Genomic DNA, 27,387 nt, shown 5'->3' with positions numbered 1-27,387 from the left:
GATCGGTCCTGGGGACATTTACATCTTCCCCTACAGCCTGAGCTGGGGTGGGGCTGCCCCTCTGCAAGTAGTGCCAAGAGGGATGCATGAACCTGGGAGGGAGAGTTCCCTTTCCACTGCTCTTGGCACAAGGACTCCAGACCCTCTCATTGTCTGATTTTCTCAGACAGTGAGAGGGCCTGGAGTTATACAGGGTTAAGTCAGTGATGGAGCAAGTGGAGCATTGCTGCTCTGTGCCTTGGATTAATTGTACCTCAATTGTGGGAACAGAACAAAATAAAACTAATTAAATCAGGGCTCAACTTTCTTGAAAAAGACCTTTGTGTTTATGGGTCTCTGGGCTCAAATGAAATGCAGAATTATCCACTGCATATTAACATATATGTTTTTTGCTGCTTGAGTGGTAATGAAGTAGTGTTGTCAATGAAGTTTAAAAAAGCCTGACCTGAGGGAAAAGTGCTTCTGACATAGCCATACCAGCTGAAACTTCTGTCAGCCAGTTAGTCATGTCCTCCTGTTTAAAGTCTTACCTGGTTTACAAAGCTCTCTTCTGTGCACAAATTGTCTTTTATTTTGTTATCTGAAACCTCTTGAAAAAATATGTAAGAGTTACATTTTAGACAAAACAGTATGAAAGCCCTTTTGTTTCCTCTTGGAGGTCTTCATGGTACTCACTACTCTTCTTAGGTACAGCTTGTTTTTGTTAATAGATTCAAATAGACCTTTCCATTTATAACAGGATTGACTCCAATTTCTTAAAATACAAGAACTTTGTGCTTTCTTGTTTTGTTTAAAAGCCATCCCTTACACCTTTTTAACCTTTGAAATTTTTCAGAAAGAATAAACTCTCCACAGTGAAAATGTAGATAGGAGAAGAACAAAATGGAGACATATACATCTGGAAACCATGACTATACTTTGTCCTACAATATGCAAAATTCATGTTCTTCTCCTCAAGAAATTTGTCTTTTTGTATTTAGATTTCTGCATCTTTTTGTGCATTATAAGTTAATAATCTATTCTGTGACCTCATTTTCTGGGGAATCTGGAGAAGCTCCAGACCACTGGTGAGAAGGCATGTCTGAAGGTCAACTTCGTGAAGCAGAGCTGTCACCAATGCTAGATCAGGATGGTCATGGCTTTTTTCTATAGAATTCTATAGGTTTTCTATAGAGAACAGCCTAGCCCTTCATCACCACAGTTCTTGAAGTTGTACTGTGAGTGCTATTGCTATTGGAAACTGTGACTTTCTAAGACTGGATTAAACAAATGTCCTGAACAGCAGTTGAGAGAATAGAAGCTGTGATTTTTAGAACATTCCAGGTCAATGTTCTTGTGCAAATTTATGGATTTTATCATCATTAGCTTCAGAAATTCACAGGAGAGAAGACTCCAAGTAATGAAATACAGAAAGTACTGACCAAATTCAAGAGGACTTTTAAAGTACAGAGGACACTGATGGGAGGCTTTGTTATTTAAAGATCTGCATTTCCCTATGTCTCCTCTGCGGGAAGAATTAATAGGGTGGGATGGGGGAAATGGATGGCAGCCAAGGCCTTGTAAAATGTTCCAGATCAAATGCTGCTGCTGTGATGTGTCCCAGACAGCTGAGCAGTGCACTAGAGGCACCCATGAAGGTGCAGCTGTAGGAAGTAACGTGTCTCTGCTACTGCAGAAGTTGATGTGGGTGGTGAGGAACAGGAGTTCAGGGAAAATAAGGTGGTTTTACTGCAGAGGCCCAAGAGGAAAAAAAAACCCATCATATTGACTGTAGCTGTTGACAATGTATGTAATCTGACTAGGTAGGAACAAGCCCTTAATATGCATCAGTTCATCTAATTCTGAGGAAAATAGAACAAATGAATTACACCTTGAAGGTGCCTGTTCCTCTCCATTGCAGACATCTAAACTTAGTAGCCCTGAATCACACCTGTGGTGTCTGCTCCTTGGGAGAAAGCCTTCAGGGAACTTCTCAGGATCAGTGGGCTTAGAGACATGATGGTGCCAGTGTTTTGATACAAATATAGTGGCCTGCCAGTGTCCAGCAGGGAAAACTGGGTCAGATACCTGTCACACACCATATCTACAAACTACTCAAGATAAGCCTTTTTGTTTGCCCTCTGTCCAGGTGTTATCTTTAGATTTATATTAATAGATATGTGGATTGCAAGATCATCCCCAGTACGGGTATAATGTAAAGTATGCAACTAATGGAATTGTGTGACAACTGAAAATTTCCATTCTAAAGCCCCCAAGCTATGGAATGGATTAATGTTTCTGCAGTTTTTCCATTATTTGACATTTTTTGTTCTTTGATGTTTTGACTGGGAATTGATGACTGCTTGCCATGCTGATTTACATTTCCATCTTGGGCTGTATTTTTATCTGTTTTATGAAAAGAAACACAATTCATATCTCCTACTAATGTATTATTCCAACCAAAAGGCACAACACAAAAATTGTTTGGGAAAGGTGAGTCTTTCAGAGTTTTGGGAAAGGGGGTAGTTTAGAATAATGGTGAGAAAGCATAAGAGGATACTTACAAAATCAAAATGTGGAGGCATATCCACTTTAAATCATGGCAGATATGTAAGAAAAGCCCCCTTCTCATTGTATAGCTCCCACTATAAAAATGTGATTGTGAAATCTCTTTGGAAATACAACACAAGCCCTTAACATCTTGAAACAATTGTTTTGTATTTATGGTGAACATCTTAACAGCATGCAGCAAAGGAGAAAGGCAATCAATTAATAATCACTAAAATTGATTAGACTCAGCAAAGAGTTTTAGCTGAAGAAAGGGAAACATTTTGAATATGTGAAAATATTTCATTTAAACAGATTCAGTATTAAATATCTCATATTAAAATGTTGTAGTAGTTGTTAAAAATGCTGTCTTTACAAAAGAGAAAACATATAATCCAATGAAATACCAAAACCATGCTATTTTCTATGGACAGTTTTTTAAACTAAACTAAAGTGAAATTTTCACCTATTTCCTGACAAATCTTTAGAAACCTTGTCCAATTTGCTCAATTTTCATAAAACTCATTGAGTTTGGTGTTGCAGCAGAATATTTTTCTCTCTTAAACAGCATCACAGCTGATCACTGGAATGTTCATACAGGACTAACCATGACTCGCTAGTGAAGCTGTTATGTGCTATCTTCTTAATTCATTTCATAGATTACTTGTAGAGCATGAAGGACATTTTCCACTAGACAATATGTCACATAAAAGAAAACCTCATTTCCTAAACTCATGACTGGATTCTTGATGCAGAAATGACCTAACAGAAGCCTTTCCAATCAGGGTCTCTGGACTGGAATTTTATTTCATGACGCTACAGAAAAATAAAATTAGATCAACGGCCTGGGACATAGTGCTGGGCCACAGTTTGCTTCAGGTCTCATCAGGATGTACTTGGACATGAATAGATTACTTGCACTTACGCTCCTTATCCTGTGTTCAGAGATTATCACAGTTAGTTCCTAAAACTCCTAAAACTGAAATGGGAGCACCTCAAAATGCATCAGGTTTTCTTGAACACTTAGAATTTGTATCTTCTAAATAGTGCATATGCACCTCTCTGAACAATTGACAAACATGTAAATCTACAGAAAAGTCCTGGAGCGCTGCCAAAAAACTATTACCAATATCCAAAAGCACTGATCTCTTTGATTGTGCCACTCTTGAGTTTCTAGCCTCTTGTAGATTGAGTTAAGTGTATGGCTCTAACAAAGGGAAGATATGTTTCTGGTGCCCTTTATAGCTAAATTTTGATCTTGAAGCCTATAAGTCTGAAGATCTCAGAAAGCAATTTTAAGTAAAATAATAACATATTCCACAGTAAGTACAGCACACAGAGATACTGTTGAAACTTTGAAGGATATCGGATGTGCTTGAAGAAACTTATGCTTTTAATACCACTTTTGTCTGGGTCCTCTGTGATTTTTTATCAAATAGCTCTTTATTGATTCTAGTATGGTGAAAGCAAAATATGTGTGTGTGGATGTGGACAAAGAGTTTGATTAAAGAACCATTTCTGCCTTCTTGACAGGGTTTATTACAGTAATATCCTTGTGAGAGCATAACATAGGGCTTCTCCTTTTATCCCAGGCTAAGAACTCTGAGCCACTCATATATTCCTTACAGCCCCACATGCCAAGTCCTAGAAATTCTTGTCTGGTGCTTGATAGCATCTGACCTAAACCTCCTCTGCTACAATTTAATCCAGTTATTTCTTGCCAGATTGAGAAGAAAAATGGAATGCAGTTCATTCCTTCTTAATCCTAACTATTCCTTACTTGTTTTTCAAATGTTACTGTGGTCTCTGCTTAGCATTTTCTTTGGTGCTTTGAATTCCATCTGTATTTTGAACAATCCTTTCCCCCTAGGTCAAGTTTCCCAAAATTCTTTATCATTCTTTTTGTCCTGCTCTGATTTTTCTTTAATTAATCCATCTATTTCTTACTCAGGCTGTACTTTGCACCCTGCTGAATAGCTATACAAAATAAAAGACTAGGGAATTTGAGTCCTGTATGCTCTTAATTTGATTTCTTTTTTTAATCTTTATGCACGTTACCCTGTTCTGGCTTCTGTTTCTGGCTTCTCTTCTTGATTCTAACAGTGATGCTTCTAACAGTGTGTTCATCTCTTCTGCATTTAACTCTCAGCCACCTCTCTGTCTTCTGTGCTACAAGAATGTGTTTGTCAGACACTAGAATGTAACATGAGAAGTCATTTGCCTAAACACAGAGCATGGTTTCCCCCTCCCCCATTTTCCTTTGCTCTTCATTATACATTAAAAATATTCATATGTTAGATAAGTGCATCACTTTAGGCACTTGGTGACATTTCCAACATTAGACTTTCTATTTTCTTGTCAGTGTTGCTGCCACTGCACTTTCCACCAATGATGTACAGTGGTGATGACTGCTCAGTTGTTACCCAGAGCTCTTTCCTTATTTGTATTTTGATATTTTCCTGTTAACCTTTCATGTTTTAAAGGGGAGATGGCATCTCTGTAAGATGAGCTCTTTGCTTAAAATCTGCCAGAAAAAAAAAAATTTCAAAGCTTTCAGTTTTCTCCCATTTTTGTGCTTAAATACCATCTGGGCAAAGCAAGAATCCACTCATTCTTGTTCTCTTGGTAGTTTGGGAAATTTAATATATGTGTATTTTATACAAGGTTCCTCCAGTTTGAAAATTAAGATAACTTCCTGTTACTTTTTCAAACTGAAGTTTTATAAAATAGAGCTCTGTAATTGGCTGTGCTCCAGAGGCTGCCATTGGCACAGATCTGACATTGGAGCTGCCTCTGTTGTACTATTGTATTTTCGGGGTTCCCAGATGAAGGGAGGAATGATGAATCTGACTCCATGTTCTTAGAAGGCTAATTCATTATTTTAAGATACTATATTATATAAAAGAATACTATACTAAACTATACTGAAGAATACAGAAAGGATACTTACAGAAGGCTGAAAAGATAATAAGAAAACTAGTGACTCCTTCCAGAGCCATGACAGAGCTGGGCCATGATTGGCCAATAAGTCAAAACAATTCACATGAGACCAATGAAACAATCACCTTTTGGATAAACAGTCTCCAAACACATTCCACATGAGCAAAACAGAGGAGAAGCAATGAGATAATATTGTTTTCCTTTTTCTCTGCAGCTTCTTAGCTTCCCAGGAGCAAAATCCTGGGTGAAGGGATTTTTCCAGAAAATATGACTGTGACATTGTATGTCACACACAGCCAGTGATGGGCAGGACTAGCTGCCCTCTGTGGGCAGCTCTGAGAGGAACCTGGTCAGAGAAATGTGACTTTGACTAATTAGGAGATAAGTAAGCAAGATGCAGATGGGATTCTGGAGAAGGAAACAAACACTGAGAAAAGTACTTGTCAGTTGTGTTTCTGGATATGTGTGTAAGACACAGAAAGGGGGGAGTTGCTTTGAGATATTGTGGTGAAGAAATTAGTTAATTTTTATAATTTTGTAATCTTTCCTTTTTTGAAGAGCAATATGGCAATTGTAGGCAGTCTGGTAATAACATTATTTTAGAAAAGAAATTCACCAGCTGTGCTGCAGTGATGATGACAATTCAGTTCAAAGCTTTCAGTCCCCAGTACCAAGAACTAGGAGAGGTGTGTGCCATACAATTTTAATACCATTTCTTCCCTAACCAATTCACCACTCTGCTCTGACATTCAAAAGAGGTTATGCATGACAGTGTATGTGTGTTTGTAAAGCACAAATAATTGTAGTGACTCTGCAAAGCTGCATCAAATGATGCAAAGCACATTCCTACCCTGCATTTCTCAGACACACTGGATGTTATATTTTAAATATTTGACAGGAATAACAGCCTGCAGTGTATGTGCAATTATAATACCCTAAGAGGTGGTTTGTTGAGATACTGTTCTGCAATTTGCAAAATTTTCCCTGTTTTCTAGTGATGCAACACTAATGGAATTTCTCTCCAGTTTTGAAATATCTTTTATAATATTCATTGGGCCCAAAATGCCATGCTTTTAAGAAAATTCCTTTCAACAAAATTATTATTGTCTATAGAGCCATTCATGTATGGGCCATATTGACTTATTACAAAAATTATCTAGGGGAATTATCATTTTCTTGTCAGGAAATCTCTGTAATAGAAGAAAATGTCTATCACAGTGCATCTATACAGAGCTTGAAAATCTGGGATTATTAAGTGAAGTGAGATATTGATTTTATTTCCATGTTACGTTTCTCTGCTTCCCTGTAGAAGAGAACGAAACAGATTGCTGTAAGCATACGTGTTCCAGAGGTACAATAGATGAGAATTTCAATTCCACTCCAAAATTTTGCACTGAATAAAAGGATCTGAATAGTACCAAAGAGGTAAAACTCTTTTGTAACTTCTGTTATGGGCTGTGAATTCTTTGCTGCAGCTCTGAGAGGCACAGCCCTTATAAGAAATGGGCAAAATACAAAAAAAAACAACCCAAAAAAGCTAGAACTATTTATCTCTCAATAGATATAAAAGACATTTGTACTTTCCCACACTGAACAAGCTGCCTTTTGTAAGCTGGGGGCTTCTTGAAGACAATTTTTTGGTTTTTTATCCCTAGAGAGGACAGTATGGTCTATTAAGTAAAGAATCTTCATTTCAGCAGTTTCTATGGTACAAGTGAATTTGGAAAGGGGATTCTTTGCTAGTGTATGTGTTACTTGTAGCCTTCATTTCACGTATCATAGGCGTCTGAAAACTCCAATTTTTTCTGCAAACAATTTCAGGATTAGTACCACCTCTTTGCAACATATGCTATCAAATCAAAACTAACATTATCTCATGTGATAGTGATGTTGTCTTTCAAGAAAAAGAGGACTGTTTTCTTGTTTTTTTCTGCAACTCCTCTCATTAAATCTGCATATCAGAGCTCTGAACTAGGAGAGGAAATCCTCTCTGTGCTCTATCACATTTATCTGAACCATTAAGATACTGAGCTCCATCTGGTGCTGCTCTGCTCTTCTGTGTCCTACAGGAGGTGTTTTCATCCAGTACCTTATGTCAGTAGGCACGCTGGGAGCAGCAATAATTGATCGATAGCAGAGGTCATGTTTAGGTGTCTGCCTTGACAATTCATTGTGCCATGTATGGGCATTGCTTTATCACAATAAATTAGAACAGTCTGAAGCAAATTCATAATTTGCCCTTGTCATACCTCGACCTTGTTTCATTTAAAGCATGTCTAACAAATGAAGGATGCACAGAGGATCCAGAATTTTGCCTTCTTAGTTTAGAGACATTATGTATTTAAATTTCACCTTGTCTCCAGTTAGATTATAATTACTCCGTCTTTGCTTAAGAAAGTGGGGGTTTTCTTCTGTTTCTGATGTGTGGGTTTTTAACATCAAATGATCTAATTACATAGAGGTCAAATTACTTTGAGCTTAGCTGAGCAGACAGGTCATCAATGTACAATCATGTACACCATCAATTACTAGAAACTTCCATTCTGCATTAAACTGTGAGATTTCTTTTTATGATCAACATGAAACTGTGGGTTGCTAAAGACAACACATTAAGATGGATTTGCCTTTATCTCTTTGGGTTTCATATTTAATTTTTTGTGGGAAATCTTATACAGTCTTAACATGGTTTGGGATTTAAAAGAAAGTCAAACTGTCTAATTTTTTTAACTGAATATTGGCAATTAAGCCTATTCTCACCATCACATTTTGCTTTGGAAAGAACTTCCCTTTCATGTAGTAATGGTGGTATGCCTGAAGAGATGGCTGCTCTATCATATGCTCTACCATATGCAACAACAATTTACAAGTTGTCTTGTAAATATGGCATATTTACAAGACAACTTTCCTTGTAAAATTTTGTTTGAATCCTTTTAGTGTATCAGATCTTTGGAGTACCTTAGTAAGACTACAGAATGCAGTTGCTCAGAAATTCACTTTGTCCATCTTATTAAAGAAATATAACAACTGTATAACAGTATGTATAAAGTGGAAGAAGAAAGGGGAAATGTCTTGCTCATGTCTCTGCCTTTAAATGAGGAAGGCAGGAAAGTTTTGTAGCAATGATTAAAACAATGTGAACTGAATTATTAGAAGATGGCTCCTCAAACTCTTTCCAGTTCTAATAATCATTGCAGTAAGGTAAGTAAGGCACAGAAAACTGAGATGTTAGATGAGTGAACAAGCATTTGAGTCGCCCAGACTAGCAGAGTTTATGGTAGAAGCTGGTAGAGTTGTGAGTGATTCACATTCTTCTCATGCATCTTTCCCCTTCATTTAACTGGTTTTCCTTTGGTGCTACTTCTTCCCTGGAAAATTAGAAGCTGTATTAAGTCTGAGAAGGAGCAGTGAGAGTGTAGTCCTGTGAGTTCCCTGCAGAGCAGAGGAACACGTGTGTCCTGCACAGAAACCCACCCTGGGTGCAGAAACTCACCCAGGTGTTGCCAGTCCATGCAGTTATCCTACTCATGCCAGCATGGGACGGCACCCAAGATAACAAGCTGTGCTAACAAGCATTTGCATTACCCCACTGCTTCCCCTACAGCATGGGCTAACACCTCTGCCTGTAATTACTCATGTGGTGGTGTGTAGCTGGCTTGAAGAACTTGGGGCTTGTGTCATGTGGACTGAATTGAACTGACAGGGACCTTAAGAGTATTCTCTTCCTCAGCTGTGCTCTCGTTGAGCTCATGCATGTCTCCCTTTAGAAAGAGTTTTGAGTTGCACCATCAAACACAGAGGTGTACAGAGATCCGCAGGGCAGTTCACTGTCTCCTGGAAAGCGTGGGTGCTGAAAAGACTTTGGAGTACAGATTGATAGTCATGTATGTATTTCTTGTCTTCCTTGATTGTATGAGCTGAAAAACAAGACTCTGCAGAGGGAGCTGAACAACCAAAGACCTTCACACTGCTGGAGCATGGGCAGGTGCTCAGAACCAGGGCTGCTGCCAAGACTTCTGCATCTATGTGGAAGTTCAGCTGTGATATCTTTCTGTCCAGAGACACTCTGGTGCCCAGAGAGGTTGCAAGGTCTCCAGCCACAGAGATATTCAAGACCCCACAAATCATTCTAGTTGTCCCTGCTTAGAGCAGGAGGTTTGACTAGATGGCCTATATTATTCTGTGATGCAATAAGCAGCTTATTCAGTTTTCTCTAGCTTATGTGTATGAAAAAGCTATCATAAGCCTGCCTGCATTTTTTGTGTGTTTTATTAATTATCATGTTTGTGAAATTAACTGTTGGACAAAATATAAACTGACTTTTTCTTTACCAAAGCAATGTTTTTCCAACGAGCCTCTAAATGCAAACATGAATATTTAATGGACAATAAAATGTCCATTAAATATTACTTCATTAAATGTAAATATTTTCTACTTCAAGAAAATTATTAATGAGAAATAAATCCATATTGGGAAAATATTGGCTTTATATTTTACACTTGGGATAAATCACAAAGGAAGCTGCCTTATAAAATACAGTTCAATTGTGTGCTGCATTTTTAATGGCCTGTGATGCCAAAAGAAAAATAATGTACTTAAGAGGCCTTTCTTAAGCCCACAGAACAGTCAAAAAGATTTGATGATGTCAACTATGACTACATAAAGTACTAACTTTTTTAATCTAAAATTTGAGCCCATAACTGATGTTTCATTAGAGACAATGTCAAATACTGTTTTCATAAGTAAAAATGCACTATTCTGCTCAGAGATTTTTGCTATCTGCAGTTTAAATCTGCAAATAATGATTTCCCATGTTTCTAGTAATTTTCCAGTCCAAAGGAATTAAAGGATATTTGTCAGATAAAATCCATATTATTAGCTATATTGTCACAGAGATCTTACCTAGATGGGTCTAACCTGCATTTATTCAGTATTTGCTGATGGAATTATCAATAAATGTTTTATCATTACCTCACAGTCATATCAACCTTTTCCATTAAGATAGTCATGCTGCAGATATTTCTAATTCTTTTCTCTCAGAAGTGCAGTCCAAGTCAGAGGATATTGTTTCCATGGTTGATTTACTACATCTAAGTTACCTTACTGTAAGACCCATTCTGCGGATTTAGATGACATTTGTTGGAATTAAAGACTTCCTTCTGATGTGGTTTCTTATCTTACAGGAATTTGTATTTCTCTACTGCAGATTGTGAGCTCATCATTGCACACTAAATCTGAGCAGTGAGATAGTATTTGCATTTTACTTCTACTCAAGTAACCTACCCTGTTCTTGAAGCTGTCCTCCCACTCACATATTTTTGTCTACATAGAAGGACACTGCAAGCATTTCCCCTTGCTCTGTTCCACAATTGAGATCCTGTCATATGCTGCCAGAAATTAAGCACTGTAACAATGACACCTGCTCTGAGCTGGATTAGATGACACATTGCCTGAATGCTGGCAGGAAGCAGCCACCTGCCTGCATTAGTAACTTCACTGGAGCAGGACCTTTGCAAGTACTTTGCAAAGTATAAGAAAATACACTTTACTTCATCATCATATTTTGTCATGAAATTTAACATAAAAATCATTCTAAATTGTAATCATGTGCCTCTGTCTCCTTAGATCAAGTTATTCTGCATTTCACATGTCAGTGTCCTCAGGTGAAAACTGGTTTTATCAACAGCTTCCTATTTTTTATGTAGGGCTATCTTTTTATTCTTATTTTCATCCTTACTGCTTTTGCCTTACAGTTTCTTGCAAGTCAAAGGCTTCTTAATATCCAAATTAAAATGAGAACAATATATTCCCCTTTTGCCTAAACCCATGCTTTTGTTGAAGGTACATGTGTGAAACATATTGGCACTGTTGTTCATTAGGTTCCTCAGAAGCATGAACGTGGAGGCTAATGTTTGTGAGTATGCAGTATTTTCCCTGAAACCAGACATATATTGACAGTATCTATATAATTGCCCAGTAGTAATGTATGCACTGGAAAAGTATTGGCAGAATATACTTTCTGTTTTTCCAGCTCCATGGAATTGCCCACATGAATTTACATTTACTTTGGTTTTGCAGAGGAAGAACAGTTTAATCAACTAAAATTTGCTGGGTTTTGTTTTTCCACTTAATTCACTCCACATGGCAAATCAATCTGTGCTGCTAAGTAATTCTCAAAAACAGCGGAACATGTAGTAGTGACTATTTACTACTCTGCACTCAGACATCATACAGAGCTAGATTACAGAGAGAATTGTTACTGGAAGAAGTATGTTGATTTTGTCTCCTTTTCTGTTTTTCCCTGCATTATGGTCTTATCAGAAATTTGCCCAAATGTAAAGAACTGTTTCTGTTCTGCGTTTTTCACTTGCCTTGCAGGATCTTCCTAAAGCAGATGACATTAATTCTGGTTGTTAAATTGGTTTCAAAATCTTACTTATCTCATTTTACTTTCATGAGGAAGGCTTTTAAATGTGAAGAGAGATACAGCCTTGAGAATTTTTCTCTTAAATGATGATAGGGGAAACACCTTAATGGTAAATTCTGCCTTTTTTTTTTTCACCCTATTGTTTTGCATACATGAATGAAAACCTGCCTAGTAGCCTCAAGGCAAATAAACAATGGCACCATTCAATTAGAGCCACTGTAATTTTAACCTTCTGCAAGGTTATATCCTCTGAATAGGTTTTCTCAACTTTCTTATCTTTTAGACTCAAGAAATGCTTAAATCAAGGTGAGTACCTTCAGCTGCTTTTGTCTTGAAATGACTGGACAATATTACTGATAATGAACTAAAATTAGCAAGGAGGAGGAGAATGTTCAAGATGATATTTGACAAAAGATACTAATCTTTAGCCTTGATCCTGGAAGGCAGCCTGCAAATAGAGCAAAATATGAGCTTTTCAGGAGACATTCCATGTCAGCATAACTCTGCTTCTATTCAGACTACCAATGATAAGTGCAGAATGAGCAGAGTCGGGTCAATAGCAAATACATATATATTTAAATCCTGCCATCAAAAAACCTTAGAATTCTTTCAGGAATACATGGGAGTTTAGTAGCCACAACGTAACCAGCAGTTGGCATCGCTCTGTGCCTGCTTTAGAAGAAGGACAACCTGACCTTTTACAAGCTTTCCTTGACCTAGTTGACAACAGTAACTCACCACAGCAGGTGTTTCTGCTTTTGGAGTTACAGAAATGGCCCATGCTTTAGTCTCTTTCACCCCTTACATAGTGACAATGGAGAAGAAAATGTGGCTTTGTTTTTAAATGTGTTTGCAATTGATTGGATTTCTTTGGGAAATCGCAACATCTTTAAAAACTTAATGATAAAATAGAAGGGGAGCCTTGCCAGAAGGGGAAGTCTATAATATGTGTACCTGTAGTACTGCCTGTATTCTAGGACTGGCAGCAATGATATTAATGATGCTTGTCAGTGAAGCCAAAATGTGTATTGACTACCTGTAACTCAGACTCTGGTGATCTGAATTCTACCACACAAACCTATTTTGAAGATCAGCTCAATTAAACGAAATGTACCTTGCTACCACTTCTCAATGAGAACAATGATTAAAAACAGTTCTTGTAACAACTAAGGGTGTTTTTAAAGGAAAACAAGTCTAGAAAGCGGTAGTTTTAACCCAACATTTCTCTATGGAAGAGAGCAGCTCTTCCACAGAAAATATCCTTTTCTCCAGCTAGTTTCAGTCAGTGAGTTGCCCAAAGGCTGTGAAATCTCTGCCTGTAGAGATATTTAGTAGTCAATGGGACAAGCTCCTGTCTGAGCAGGCTGATCTAAGTTAGCCAGAGACTTAGGCCAGATGAACCCTAGAGGTCCCTCCCACCCCAGATGAGTCTACAGTTGCCTGATGCTGGTAAGTCTCGTCATCCTGGCTTTACGCTGTTCTGAAGACCGCTGAGAATGTTTGTTAGTGACCAGAAGAAAATCTGGTTTTTTATGGATATTCCTCCTCAATAAATCAGTTCAAAACAACCAATTTATTTGAGTATTGGTGGCCTGAGAATTATTGCATTGTGATATGGTGCTACAGGTAAATTCCAAACATTTATTCTATTTCTGTGTTTGCTAAAGTGTTTTATCTCATTGGTCTGCCCCCTTAATTCCTCTTGTTTTCTTTCTTCATTATCTGGACATCACTTTATAGCAAATTGATCGTGTCAATAGTAGTCTTATTAAAGTTTCCAAGGGGAGTGATGTTACATTGATTTTTGTTTGCATGTTCCCATAATGTGAAATTGAGTTTACTTCTCCCAATCATTTAACAAGCCAACCCTTGAAAGTCAATTATGACATAAAAATGTTCCTCTATTCTCTATGTTCCTCTAAGATGAAGGACACTGAGTCTAAATACTAATCTAACCAAGACAGTTTAGGAGATCCCATTCACTAAAGTATTTTTGTAATGAAGATGCTATTGTTTTTCCAGATATTTTGGTTAGCTATTTACTCCTTAGATTAGGTGAGTGTGACATCTCATTCAATTTGTCCTCCATCTGGATTTGTTATTCTCTTTCCAGTCTTGTTTTTTCCAGCCTTGCTTTTCTCAGCCCTGCTTAGTGCTTTCCTTTATGAGCACTTAACATGAGCAAACCCAAGAGAAATGGATTTTTATATTAATAATTTAGCATTATTATTTCTTTTTTTTTCTGAATATAACTGAACCTGCCAAGTGTATTTTGATTAGATTTTCTGTTGGTTAGACCTTCTGTTGGCAAAGCTGATTGTCATTTTGAAAACATTTTAATGTGCCAACACTGCAAGATATGGAGTAAAAAAATATTCTTTAAACATCTGTATTGTGATAACCATTCAGAAGTTTTTCTTGTTTCTACATGAAAACACGTAACAAATAAGATACCAAATTTAGATAGTGTTCACTTGTGGAGCAGCATCTTCACAAGTCATGTTTGGCTCCCATATCTAGTAAGGCTCAAACTACAATATGCTGGAAAATACCTATAAACTTCCTGTTTAATAGCCATCACTAAGTTTAGAAGCTCTTTTTAATAAATTTCCCTGATTTCTCAGTTTTATTAGTCTGTCAGTACTGCAGTTTCTTTCTGCATGTTGGGCTTCTGGGATAGTTCTTTTGAGGTTGGGTGGATTTTGTTTTGTTTTGTTTTGTTTTTTAATCCAAGCTATTTTGGACAAAATTGCCAATCCACTGCTGGCTTAACCTCACCTTTGAGAAAGCATTTTGCAGGAGATTTTTAGAGTGGCAGAATTAAGTTTTGGTTTTGTGGTATCTCCTTGCTAAATTCGCATGGGAAAATAAAAGCTAATTTGTGAAATGTTCCTATAAAGAAAAACATAATTAAAGCCTGATTTAGAATCCATAAAAGTCAGGGAAAGAGTGCAAGTGAATTCATTGTCTTGGAAGCAAGTCTCTTGGGGCATTTTGTTGCTGTTGTGTCATTTTGTATTGAAATATTTTTCAAAAATTCGTCAGCAAAGAAGATTTTTTTCCTGCAGTTTTTAGCACCATAAAGTCACTCATTCCTTTGTACGTCAAATCTATATTTGCACCCCAGTAATATTTTGAGTATAAATATCTCTCTATGTCTATTATGGTCCAATACTGTAGTTGTTCATAAAATGTTAACTCTATAGTGATTGGGTTGAGTGGAGTTTTTTTCCTTTTTTTTTTTTTTTTGTTTTGGTTTTTATTTGTTTATTTGTTTTTTGGAGTTTTTTGATGTGCTGAATAAAATCATATATATGTATCTTAAATGTTGGAGTTTTCATTCCTATCATGTCACAAAGTAGTAAAACGATTTTAGCCACTCTAAGGACATGGACATGCAAATTCAATAATTTCAGCATCTATCAGGATAGTGGAGGGAGAGTGTAAAAAGTATAAATGGCAGCCTCCCACCCATAAAGTCACAGTAGTTTCCAGATAAACAATACCAGATTTAAGAACTTCTAGTAAGTTGTTTTAACCAATAATTTATGTGAGAAACATTGAATATAGGACAACATCTAAAAATCTAGGAAATCATCCCCAAAGCAAACTAACAATTTTCCTGCCTGGTTTTCTGTCATCATATTTTCCTTTTCTCATACTAAGTACACCTTTACCTATTTCTTGGAATGCCATCCACTTGAATGTCTAAAATTGTATTATATGTAACTTCATGAAAATTTAATTAATGTTCATTAGAATTTGAACATTTAATCTTCCAGTATTATCATGTGGCTCTCTGTGTTCAGCCAAACCTGCTGTAGCTTTCTTGCAGAGCACTGTGTCTCCTCCTGAATGCAAACAGAGCTAAATTCCTCTTCTCCTCTTTGCTGCACATCCTCAGGTCTTTGCCAGACAGCTTTCTGTTAGGTAGCAGCCATGCTGATGTGCACACCCTGCATAAAGTTTTCTTCATGAGATGCACACTCAGCTAACCCATGGATGCATCTGTCTGCCCTCCATGTCCTCTTTTCCATGTAAAGGAGGCACACATGGCTTCCAGGACAGCAGAAGAAAAATGGGATGACAAAATACTGATACAACATTTCAAGAAGAATATGGGATTGTGATGCATCACGTTGACCACTGACTATGGTTTCTTTCTTTTTTACTTATAAAAGTAAGCTCTGGTGGCTGTTTTGTTTCTCTTTTGCAGTCATCCCTAACAAACAGTGACATCATCTTTGTGAAACTGCATGCCCCTTGGGAGGTCCTGGGCAAATATGCTGAACTAATGAATGTAAGAATGCCTTTCAGGTAGGTGTAGCTGCATTTTGTCTCAACCTCCAAAGCCACACTATACTGTAAAGTTAATGTGATAATAACACCAAAATGCCTGTAGAAAAGCTCTTCTATAAGATACCACACACCTTTAGGAAATATAAATGGAGTTCCTTAGATACCACATGCATTGCTGTTTCTTGTTAAAGCCTACAATTTCGGTACAATACTGGTTTGAGATTAAGATGGGCTGTAGCAGTGCAGCTGTTTTCATGGGGTATTCTGTCCTTAGGCCCTTTAACCCCTTCAATGCTGGAGCCCCCTGCATACTTGTGCGCTGCTGTTTTTTAAATGGACATTTCATTGAAATCAATGGGAGGTCAAGAAGATCCAGGTACGTAAGGCAGCACAGAAAGTGCATGTCTGTTTGACGTATCTGGTATGCACCTGTAAATTGCTTGTATAGTATGTAGTTAGTATCCCATAAATAAGTATAAATAAGTATCTCATCTCATAGGAAAACAATTTAAGCTATGAATGTTTTTTTTCTGTGGAGAAAATAGAGAACTTATATTCAATACTACTGATAACCAGATAATTCCACATTGAAATTCAAGCTATTTTTATAATTGATTAAATATTGTTTGCATGTTGGGCTATGAAATTTTCTATGTAAAATATTGCTTTTACTCTGCTGGTTATCATAACTCTTAAAGTAGCTTAAAGACTGCTCCTGGAACTGACCACAACCCATGAACTGAGAGGCCTTGACTCTTCTTTCAATTAGCAGGGTTTGTAATATAAAGCTCCATTGATTTTAATGGAATTACTCCTGAACAAGAAAAGAATCAGACCCAGAATATGCAACTAGTGAGCTGGTGCCTTTGTAGGATTCCTTCTGTTTTTTCTTTCCTAAGTATGAAAAATGCCTCTGATATGAGACGCTCTGTAGCAGTAGAGAGCTCGTAAGGAAAAGTGGATATGTATAAAGGACAAAATTGCAGGCTTATTTTGTATTTATTTTGTTTTCATTTTCACAGCAAATCTTCAACTGTTCTTCCTTGTGCTTTTATTGCTAAAGAGAAAATTCTGAAAGCAATCACAAGTCATTGGAGGATAGTAATACTCTTTTTTTAAAGTGTTCCAGCCATAGAAACAATGCATTAGGCCAAAAGGGTGCCTTCTTTGACTTCTGTGGCATTCCTTGAGATGGACCTGCTCTGGCAGTGGAGTGAGGTCTCATGATTCAGAAATACACCAGGAACTTTGAATTTAGTCATGGAGCAGCTTATTCTTTCCTGATCACTCAGCAGATAACACTGTAGGTGTCATACAGATTACATAGAAAGCTTTGAAAGACTGAGGTTTTCTTGACCTGCTTCAGGATGGTGGCTTCATTCTTTCCACATCCATAGAGAGAGAATTACTACAGCATTGTTAAGAGGAAATCATGGCAATTCACTAGTGACTGCTGGGCAGGCTCTTTAATTTTTTCTTAAAAACAACAGTACAGTTTACCATTTCAAAAGAATTTTACAAAATGTCCACAAGTCTAGATGGTTTGTTCCCAGATGCCTTTGTCTAAGCCCTTGCTTTAAGAGCTGCTGATAGCTTATTGCTCCTGATTATTCAGGTTGGAATTGTGCAATGTCCATGCAGCACTGAATGAAATCCTTGTTGTTTCAAAGCAGGAGGGAAAAAGTGGTGGATACCTCTGAATATTGGAAGCGAAACCAAGAAGTGGATGGCATCTTCAGAAACACTTAGCTTTGACCTTTCTCTGCTGAGAAAGGTCAAGCAGAGCAAGATATTGAGTATATTGAGTTGAGCAAGATAAATAACACTATCCAAAGAAGGCTGGCCAAAATGAAATAGTTTAAAAAAATTTACTTCACCAGCATGATATGGACTCTAATAATTAAAATGTTCAAAAGTTCTGAAAATTAACCTGGAATGTTAACCAAATTATTTAATAATTTATAAAGCATTAGTGTTGTCTTATTTTAGAGGACTTGTTTCCAAGGCACCAACAACATTCCTACACAACATCTACTACAATAGATTAGAACATGTGTGGTGTAAGCCTTCATTTTCCAGAAGTGGTACAGTTCTGCATTACACAATGGAACCTCTCAAAATACACATAAACCACCTTGATTTAGCAATCACCTTCAGTGGATGACAAAGTCAGCCTCTGGAGGAGGAAATCAGAGTCTGGTCAGGCACCCAAATTTTCCAGAAAGGAGTATGAGTCCCAAATCCACACTGAAGAACCCTCAGATTTTCTTAATTCTCGTGAAGATGCGATCTCTGTGCTGAAGGCAATGTGTCAGATCCTGGCAGCTGTGGTATGATAGGCATATATGAGAAGAACAAGAGCAGCCAGCAGGGGAGTGGCCCAGGACATGGACTCCCAGTCCTAGATGTACACATGATGGTTAGGGGCTGCTCTGCACAGCAGGGCTGGTCAGGAGAAAGGTTGGGAGTGGGTCCAGCATGTGTCTGCTCGTGTCCCCTTGTCTGCTCACTTGCTCATCGTTTGCTCTCACACAAGCTTATTGCACTGACAACAGAAACCAGCCTGAATGAGGGGCAGAGGGAGTGGCTGCACACTTGGCAGGGTGCTAAGCACATGTGCATTTGCTTGTGTAGCCTATATTCTGTTTCAAGGGATGTTATCCCAAGAGGAACCACAGATCCTGCTCTGTACTGCATGTGTTACAGCGTATTGCAGCATAAGGTACAGCTTTCCTGGCTTTTCTAGTGATTCCCCTTATGTTTCACCAAATGCAGCTTTAATAACTCACTAGTAGATATCATATAATTTATCCATACTTGTGTCAGTCCTATGGAATTCTTGCAACAGTTTATGAACTCTGAAATAGAAACATCTTCGAATCCCCATCTTCCACACATGACAAATAGCAGAAAAGGAGGAGACAATGGGAAAATTATGACCTTCTGGCAATTCTAATGCCACCAGTTTCTGTGTGGCTTGGCTTCCTGTGATGGCTCTGTTAATCTCTCTTTTAGTCTCTTCCTCCACCTCTTACAGGCTTCTGTCTTCAATCTCCTTTCCTTCCTTGCTAGTTCATACTGTAACTGACGATGGGTTTTCTTCTCGACTGGCTTCATTTTTGCTGTTCTTCCAGGAGAAAAATCTATTACCTGCATCGCCGATACAAGTTCATGAATAGGTGAGTACAGCTCTCATGCCAGTTTATGCTCATTTGGACCCAGTAACAAAAATAATGGTTAAAGTCAAGCTGGATGGAAAAGTTAATCAGTTGTGTTTCTAGAAATGATGAAGGGAGTGGTTATACACTAGAACATCTGCAAAAAAAACAAACAGAAGTTGCATTTATAAGGCATCCGCATTGTGAAAGAAGCAATTAATTTTATCAGTTTTGCTTTTTTTAGCAATAAGAAAATATTTTTCAACTGATGGAGTCTTTAAAGAAACAGATGTTAGGGCAAATGCTGTACCTCTTTCTTTCCATGTAGCTCATTAGGGAGTTTCTTGGGGTTAGAATACCACAGTTACAGGGGTTTTTCCATTTCCATGAACCCTGCTTACTTGTAATAGTGATGGCATTATTTATTTATTGTTTCCTCCGTGGGGATGCTTAGCACTTTGTAGATAGGAAGCCAATGAACCAAGCTTGAGAGATGAGTATTTTCCAAGAATCTTTGAAGTGCTTTCACTCAATTATTAAATACCTTTAAGGTTATGCTTGATGCCTAGGTTATGTCTCACTTCAAGCAGTGAAGTGCTTTTCCTGCAGCAGTTTGCATTTTCTTTTTGATACCTTGGAAAATTAAATTAATATATCTCCAAAATGCCTAAAAACTGTACAGACTTGGCAAAACCCAGATCATTTATATATCTACAATTATCTCTCTCAATTATTTCTCTCACTGTATGTGGTATTTAATGCCATGGTACTCTCGATGCAGTTTTCAAAGGAGTCTAGCCCCTAATTACTGAGGTCAGTGGAAATATTCCCAAGAACATCTAAGAGAGAAAAATTAAATTTGAAAAATCTGCATTTTGGAGTAAACAGCCATACCATTTTTCACATAATGTCGATACATTTACATCCATGGGATGATCACTGTGCAGTATGAGCATAATAAAAAGCATTTTGGATATTAAGTTATGTAACAGTGTGCTGGTAACTTGACAGCACCAGCATTGATATCACATTATGGAATTTGTTTTTTCATATTAGTAAGCACCAAATGAGCCCTTTGTGGAGTTGAGACATTTTATCCCTCTTTGGCACACGGTGATAATTGCACACAAATCTTCTAAAACTTGTTGATGCTGCCCCACTTTCCATTCCCATCTTACAATAGGTACTATAGCAGCTGTTAGCTTTGGAATTGGTCTTGTGGAATGGCTGCTTTGACTAAAGCAAAAGATAGGAAGGAGAAGGTGAAGGTTCTATCATTTATATGTGTTATATGAAGTTTTGCTTCACATTCATTTTCTTATGAGTCAGGATGCAATTTGAAGTCAGGATGGGAAGAGGTATGATATTTTTCTGGTATTTAGTTCCTGAGTGATGAGAACACTAAATTCAGTTTTTATATTCAGGTCTATAAATAGCTACTTGAGGAAGAAAAGCTGTAACTGAATGGCCCCAGAGGGGAAAAATAAAATACATTCAGCTTTATTTTCACTTATGTGAAACTTAGATATATGGCTTCAATAAAAGTATCTATATTCTCTACTCATAGTTCAGTGTAGATTACAAGTACCCAAAGCCTTTCTCCATTTTTTGAGTTAATACAAACATTATGTTGATATTTGGGCAAAATTTATTTTAGACAGGAGCTTCGTCACAAGGCAAAGCCCAGAGCAAGTCTCTTGCAACTTGTGAACCTAACTTGAATTTTCTCTCTGAAAAATTCTGGTGATCTCAACACTTCAACTTGCAAAACTTCCCTACTTTAAAGGAAAGGAGGGGTATCAGACACCTTATAGCACCTGCAGCACAGTTTAAAAGTAAACTAATAAAATAGCTAGCACCAAAATATGCATAAATTTCTACAAAAGCTGACCCACTCATAAAAATCATAAAAATCAGTCTCAATTCAAAACCTTTTTTTCTTTTCCTAACTTCCCTTTGAAAAACGTTTCTATCCCTATCCTAATTTATGGTGAGAAAACAGTTTCATTTAAATTATTTGAGAAACTCTTTGTGTGAGTTAAACACAATATGTATCTTTAGAAAGAGGGTGCTAAATAAAGACTAAGCTTAGAGAGCAGGAGCATGATTGAAGTGGGAGACACTGTCTTTGAGGCACTGTGTCAGGCAGCTATCTCTTTATCACTCCATCACCCCATTGTTCCTGAGTAGGTCACACTGCTTTCCAAACACTGTTCTCCTATTCAGCTGAGTGTGGGGAAAATGAGGCATGGATTAGCCTTGCAGAAATGATAAAAAAATAGATTTTTAACACTTGTGTCTGTATTTGTTAGCACCAACACCACTTTTTCAGCTTTTTCCTTTTGCAAGATGATCCTGTAGAGTACAAAACCTGCACTGCTGACTGACGGCACTGTTGGAATGAGCTGGAGGAAATTTTAAAACTTGGTCATTTTTCTTTTCCAAGGAGATAACTAGAGGGGCTTGCTTTCTCTGCAGAAGGCTGTACTGCATGTTCTGTGCTTTGCAGTAAGGTTTTGCAACCTTCTCAGACCCGTTTGCCAGCAGGCTGACTGAGCATGCCAAGTAATCTGAGTCTTGGGAATGGCAAACCACTTGAATTCTGGGTACACTCAGTGAGAAGCCAGCATGGATAATGCATTGCTGTTAAGTGGGGAAAGCACTCAGTCCCTTTGTGCTGTGCTTGTGTGGTGTGATAAACCTGCAGCAGGCAGTATCTCAAATGTGCACATTGACTTGCAGCATGAATGGGAAAGGATTGCAGATGGGCAGGGGTGTTAATAGCTTAGAGAATTCAAACGAGTTTAATTAACAGGAACGGAACAGGATATTTAGAAAAACCCTCTTCTTAATCCCTCCTCCCTTTTCCACACCCAGACACACTAAGCCTGTTGAATATACACAGGGCTTACTGAATTTGCAGGGGAAAAAACAGAGGCCAAAGGACAGGGATTTCTCCTGAACTTACTTTCCCTTGGCATTTCTATCTGCCTACACAGACTAGCTCAAGGCTGTCAGGATGCTGCAGCTGGAGAGTTACAATGGATCAGGCCCTTAGGAGCCCTGGGATCTGACATCTCACCTGCATTCAGCACAGACATTTGCAAACCACCTCCTCCTGTGCTCAAACTGCTCAAACTCAGTGCAAACACTGCCCATGGAGAGGTTATGACTAATTAAGTAATTAAATCTTATATTAAGTTTACATGTATATTCCAGTTTTCCCAAACAGTCCTGATGATAAATTTGCACACATATGCAACATCTGACACCCCTTGCCCCATCATGCTATTCCAGATTGGAAGTGCAGAAATGAGACTTAAACGGTACAGCTGATGTATTTCTAATTTTGAAATGTGCTCATTGTTATAAATGATCAAATTGGAAACCAAATTTATAAGAAAATTTAGCAATGATTTATTAGATCCTTAACAAAATAGAATTTTGAGAAAAACCACCACAGCCAAGGCAGTGTCAACCCCAGGTGTCGGCGCTGCGTGAACCTGGATCAGACTGACAAAGTGTCAGCGTCTCCCCAGTGGTTCACCCCGACTGCTTCATGAAGTGAGCTTATATACAGTTTATTCTGCCTGAGGCAGAGATGACCAAATGTTCCTTTGTGTCCCTTCACATGTAGAACTCGGGCCATACATGTTCGGGAATAGACAAAAGTGAGTCCAGATGTCTAGATGGTTATCTGAAAGCTTCAGAAGAGTCCGCATTCACATGTAGCAGAGTGGCGCTGGTGCTTGAGTGAGGTAGATGCAATCTCCCAGGTGCAGGTCCCTGGTGAGTGGCCCTGACATTCCAGGGAAGTCAGCAATCATGGCCTGGGAAGATTTCATTCATACGTTAACAGACTTGATATTATCTTAAGGTTGTCCAGGAACTAATTGAATAAACATAAGACTCTGCTCCCAGCCAGGTGGTCAAAGACATAGCTTGGATTTTGCAATATTTTATACATAAATAGCATGAATTATCTCTATCATATGCTACAATCCCTCCCCATTTATTTCACCAATTTAATTCATGCTCATAAATTGCTAAATTTTTAATTTCCTACATCTACCCATCACCGCTAAGGGTTCCTCACAAACAGAGTACTTCCTCACACTATTCGGTACTCCCCTTGTGGGATGCCCTGATACACCACATTATTCATTTTCACAGTTGTCTGATTCTCTAACTTTGCCAATGCCTCTGCAGCGTTGCTGGCATACTTTCTTTCTCCCAACCGCATGATCTTAGATGCGTTGCCTCCCGAAGCTTCCTCTGAATCCACGGGAACTATAGCAATCTGTATTCCCTGGACCATGGAGTGGATCAGTCTGATAAAGCATGGAATCAGACAAGGGAGGAATAGGATTCAGGCTACTGAACAGAGCACAAGGAGCATCACTTTGTTCCAGCATGCCCCATCAAATAGTTTGTCCCACCATGAAGATTGTAAAATTGAATTCCATTTTTGGACAGGAACGTGGGCCACCTTTTTGATTTCGGCCGCCAAACCTCTTATGGTTTCCCCATAGTCATCGATCTTGATATAACATTCTGATTCATTGAATTTTCCACACACTCCCCCTTCCTCAGCCAGCAAATAGTCTAAAGCTATTCGAATCTGGTACACAAAGGCCCGTACCTGGGTGCTCTGCTGACTCAGTAAATCCAGGGCTTCAGAGGTGTGATTTGAAACAATTTCCATAGCTGCTTACAGCCTAATCAATCTGTTTTCAGTAGGTAAATTGGAGTCCTATACCCGTAGCTTCCATCCTGAGCCCACGTGGCCGGCCCATAATAATCAATTATTCGTGCCGCTGGCCACTCTTCCTCCCCCCAGGTTTGCTTACCACTTATCACAGGTATCATCTTTTTCAGGCTTCTCCTCTCCCTTCTCAGGGTCTCATATAATGGAGCCCCCAACAGATTACTTTTTGTTCTCAGGAGGGTAAAGAAGACTGGTCGGATCATGCCTAAAGTGCATGACCCCTTCCATCTTGGGGGTAACTCACTGTATGCTTTTTTCCCACAAATCCAGTAAATTCCATCAGGGGCTTTCCATTTAATATTTATTTTCCCTGGGTCTCCCCAGTATTCTCTCATACCCTCCAAGGATTGGAAAGGGTTGGCTCCTTTGACCCAGCACAATCCCATCCTTTTGTCCCATTCACAATTTGTCTCATTCTTCCAGCTCCAATACCCCGAAGGGGGCTCTGGCTGCCAGACCTTGCTTTTTGTGTTTGAGTTCACAGTCAGGGTAGATGCACACGGACTGTATTCCACCATCTTGGTGTACTCTCTTCCCTCTCGACTGACACAGATTGTACTAATTACCCTTTGATCCAAAATCCACCCCTCGGGTCTCTGCACCAATTTTGAGACCCTCGGATTGTCCCATTTTAAGAGCTGCTCTGGATCCAAACCTTCCCCTTTCCAAGGCCATTTTTCTGCAGATTTCAGCCCTCCACAAATCCAACAATTCGACAAACCCAATTCTGTTGCGATTTCTTGCATCAAATCAATGAACAGGTTTCTGTCTGGGGAAGGTAATTCCCCATCAGCATACTGTCTTTCCAGTATTTCATACAGTTCACCCAATGTTTTCAATCATTCCTGATCAATTCTGTTTCCTCAATTCTGACTCCCTTCGTTTCAGTTCCTGAGTTCTCTCTCTCATCCTTCCTTCAGGGTCCTCATTATTTTTATTTTTCGCAAAACAAACAACCCTATCATATTGCAGGCACACTCTGTCATCATTTGCCAGTGCCAGGTCCAATATGAGCGGGTCCTTGTTCAGGGTAATTTTACTGTCAAATTTCATATTCTTCGCCATCCAGTACATTTTCCCATTCATCGTGCATATTCCCTGCCTTACATTGTCATAACACAATGGGTTCACCTGGTGATATGCAATAAAAATACATTCTGTCTTCCCCTCGACCCACATGGTTTGGTTACACTGGTTACAAATGGGGATTGACATTGGTTCCATGCTTCATTTCCTCATTTGATGCTTGTGATCACTTGACTACCCGTTCCTTAGCCCAGCCTCGGGATTGATACAGCAAGTCCTGATCTCCAATTCACATAATTTTACTCGAGTGCCATTCTTCCAACAGTACCTGCCAGTTCTCTTGAGACATTCTTTTGGGGCTTGGTATGCTGAGTGTCCCCCGTCCCCTGCGACTGGGACCACCTGAGTGCGCTTTCCGCACTCATCTGCGGAGCTCTTGTTTCCGCCTCTCATTGGGACCTCAGTGCGCAGACTCTGCGTCCTGCACACAGCTAGGCTCAGGCCAATCAGGATTCCCACCAGGTGTACTCCTCTGCCTTTGCCTCCACCCTCTGGGGTGCCACCAGCGGTGAGGAAGACCATCTTCACGGCAGCAGGAGTATTCTTCGGGGAACACGCCCTCCTCAGACCTAGCCCCATACCTCCTCTTAAAGGCGCCCCACCACAACACTCTGATGGCGTCGGAACTGCATGGGACCCTGATGGATTTCTGGCACTCCACATCCAAGATTTCTGCTTGAGATCTAAGCTTCCCACACACCGCATTTTGAAAAATGTGAAACCACTCCTGCGAGTCCAATTCAATGATACCCAAATTGGTGGCTAAGGTCAGGATACGGTCAGTCAATTCAAGCTCCTCCTCTAAACACTGGGTACACAGTCCCTTTGGCCTCTGTCCCCTTCTACAATGAATAACAAAAACCCCTTGACAATATTCACACTTAAAGTGTACAAAGGGATAGCATACACAATCTGACAGTATACAACTTACCTGCTCGCTGTCGGTCATTTACGAGGACTTTGGAGTCTGATCTTCAAGTCGCCAGGGGAAGGAGTAACCCTCCACTCAGGTGCTTCCTCCTGCTGTTTGATCTTTTTCACCCTAGACGTGTGCATCCAATCTTTCTCCACCATCCGAATGGCCGTGTCTATTGTCAGGAGCACAAGAAAAGGACTTCCCAGTGAGAAGAGAGCAGCACCTCTTTCCACACTTTCACAAACACTTTGTCCTCAGGTTCGATTTTGTGACTAGCGACCCCCAGAGGAGCACTCTGTGGCACTATTCCCTGTTTTCAGAATTCCTGTAAATTCCTGTTGATTGCAACCAGATATGGTTGAATCTGACCATCCACAAACCTGGGGTGTCCCACCGGCATTCCATGTTTATATGGCATTCCATATAGCATTTCAAACTGTGAGAGCCCCGTCTCTGAGTGAGGCATGGTTCGGATATTAAGCAGTGCTGAAGGTAGACACTTCAGCCAGGACATCTTTGTTTCCAAAATTAATTTGGAAAGTTTTAAAACTGTGCCTTCAAAGTCTGATTCATTCTTTCCACTTGTCCCGAACTCTGGGGTGCCACAGAGTGTGGTACTCCCATCAGATGCCCAGTGCATCAGCCATCTGCTTAATAACCTTTGATGTGAAATGTGTTCCCTGATCTGAATCAATGCAATTCACTACCCCATATCGGGGTACAATTTCCTCTAACAATTTTCTGGCCACAGTCTGGGCCATTGCTCGTGAGCTGGGAAGGCTTCTACCCAATGAGTCAATTTGTCCACAATTACCAGTACAAATTTTAACCTTCCCACTTTTGGCAATTCTATGAAATCAACTTGAATTCTTTCAAATGGTCAGTACGCAATGGGGCGACTCCCCAGGGCAGCCTTCTTGGCCCTTGACATGTTTACTTTTTGACAAATCAAACACCCTTGTACCTCTTGTCTTGCCAATTCATAAATTCCCTTGCACCTGAAAAATTTCAGAAATTGCTCTGCCAGGGCTTGTGCACCCCAGTGCATTTTCTGGTGCAATTTCTGCAAAATCCTTCTGGTAAAACCTCTGGAAACTAATTCCCTCCCATTAGGTAACCTCCACTTACCTTCCTTCAATTTACCTCCGATCTTTTCATAGCATTCGATCTCCTTTTGGGAAAGCTGAGGAGGATCGTCAGGGGTTTCTTCCCTTTCGATCTCCAGGGTACATACCACGATCAATGCCGTGGTTTTAGCCTCCTGGTCTGC

At 39.1% G+C, this 27,387-nt stretch overlaps 1 protein-coding gene across 11 annotated transcripts in view; it reads left to right on the top strand.

Annotated features, from left to right (window-relative positions):
* Window positions 1-27,387, top strand: part of ANO4 (anoctamin 4) — a 187,407-nt gene that overhangs the window by 90,487 nt on the left and 69,533 nt on the right. For 9 of the 11 annotated variants that reach the window (XR_011678567.1, XR_011678566.1, XM_071423193.1 and 6 more), the window contains 3 exons: window positions 16,107-16,207; window positions 16,464-16,565; window positions 19,324-19,368. Coding sequence is in view for 9 of the 11 variants with exons in the window: in XM_071423193.1 (XP_071279294.1) it covers window positions 16,107-16,207; window positions 16,464-16,565; window positions 19,324-19,368 (248 nt within the window). In the remaining 2 variants the exon portion in view is untranslated. The remainder of the gene's footprint in view (window positions 1-16,106; window positions 16,208-16,463; window positions 16,566-19,323; window positions 19,369-27,387) is intronic. The other 2 variants (XM_071423188.1, XM_071423192.1) reach the window with 2 other exon arrangements.

The sequence above is a fragment of the Agelaius tricolor genome, unplaced genomic scaffold, assembly GCF_023055355.1.
Source record: "Agelaius tricolor isolate 1412-34295 unplaced genomic scaffold, bAgeTri1.0.p SCAF_3, whole genome shotgun sequence".
In the NCBI taxonomy this organism is placed as follows: domain Eukaryota; kingdom Metazoa; phylum Chordata; class Aves; order Passeriformes; family Icteridae; genus Agelaius; species Agelaius tricolor.
Note: the sequence above shows the minus strand (reverse complement) of the source record. Positions and strands in the feature narration are given on the sequence as shown.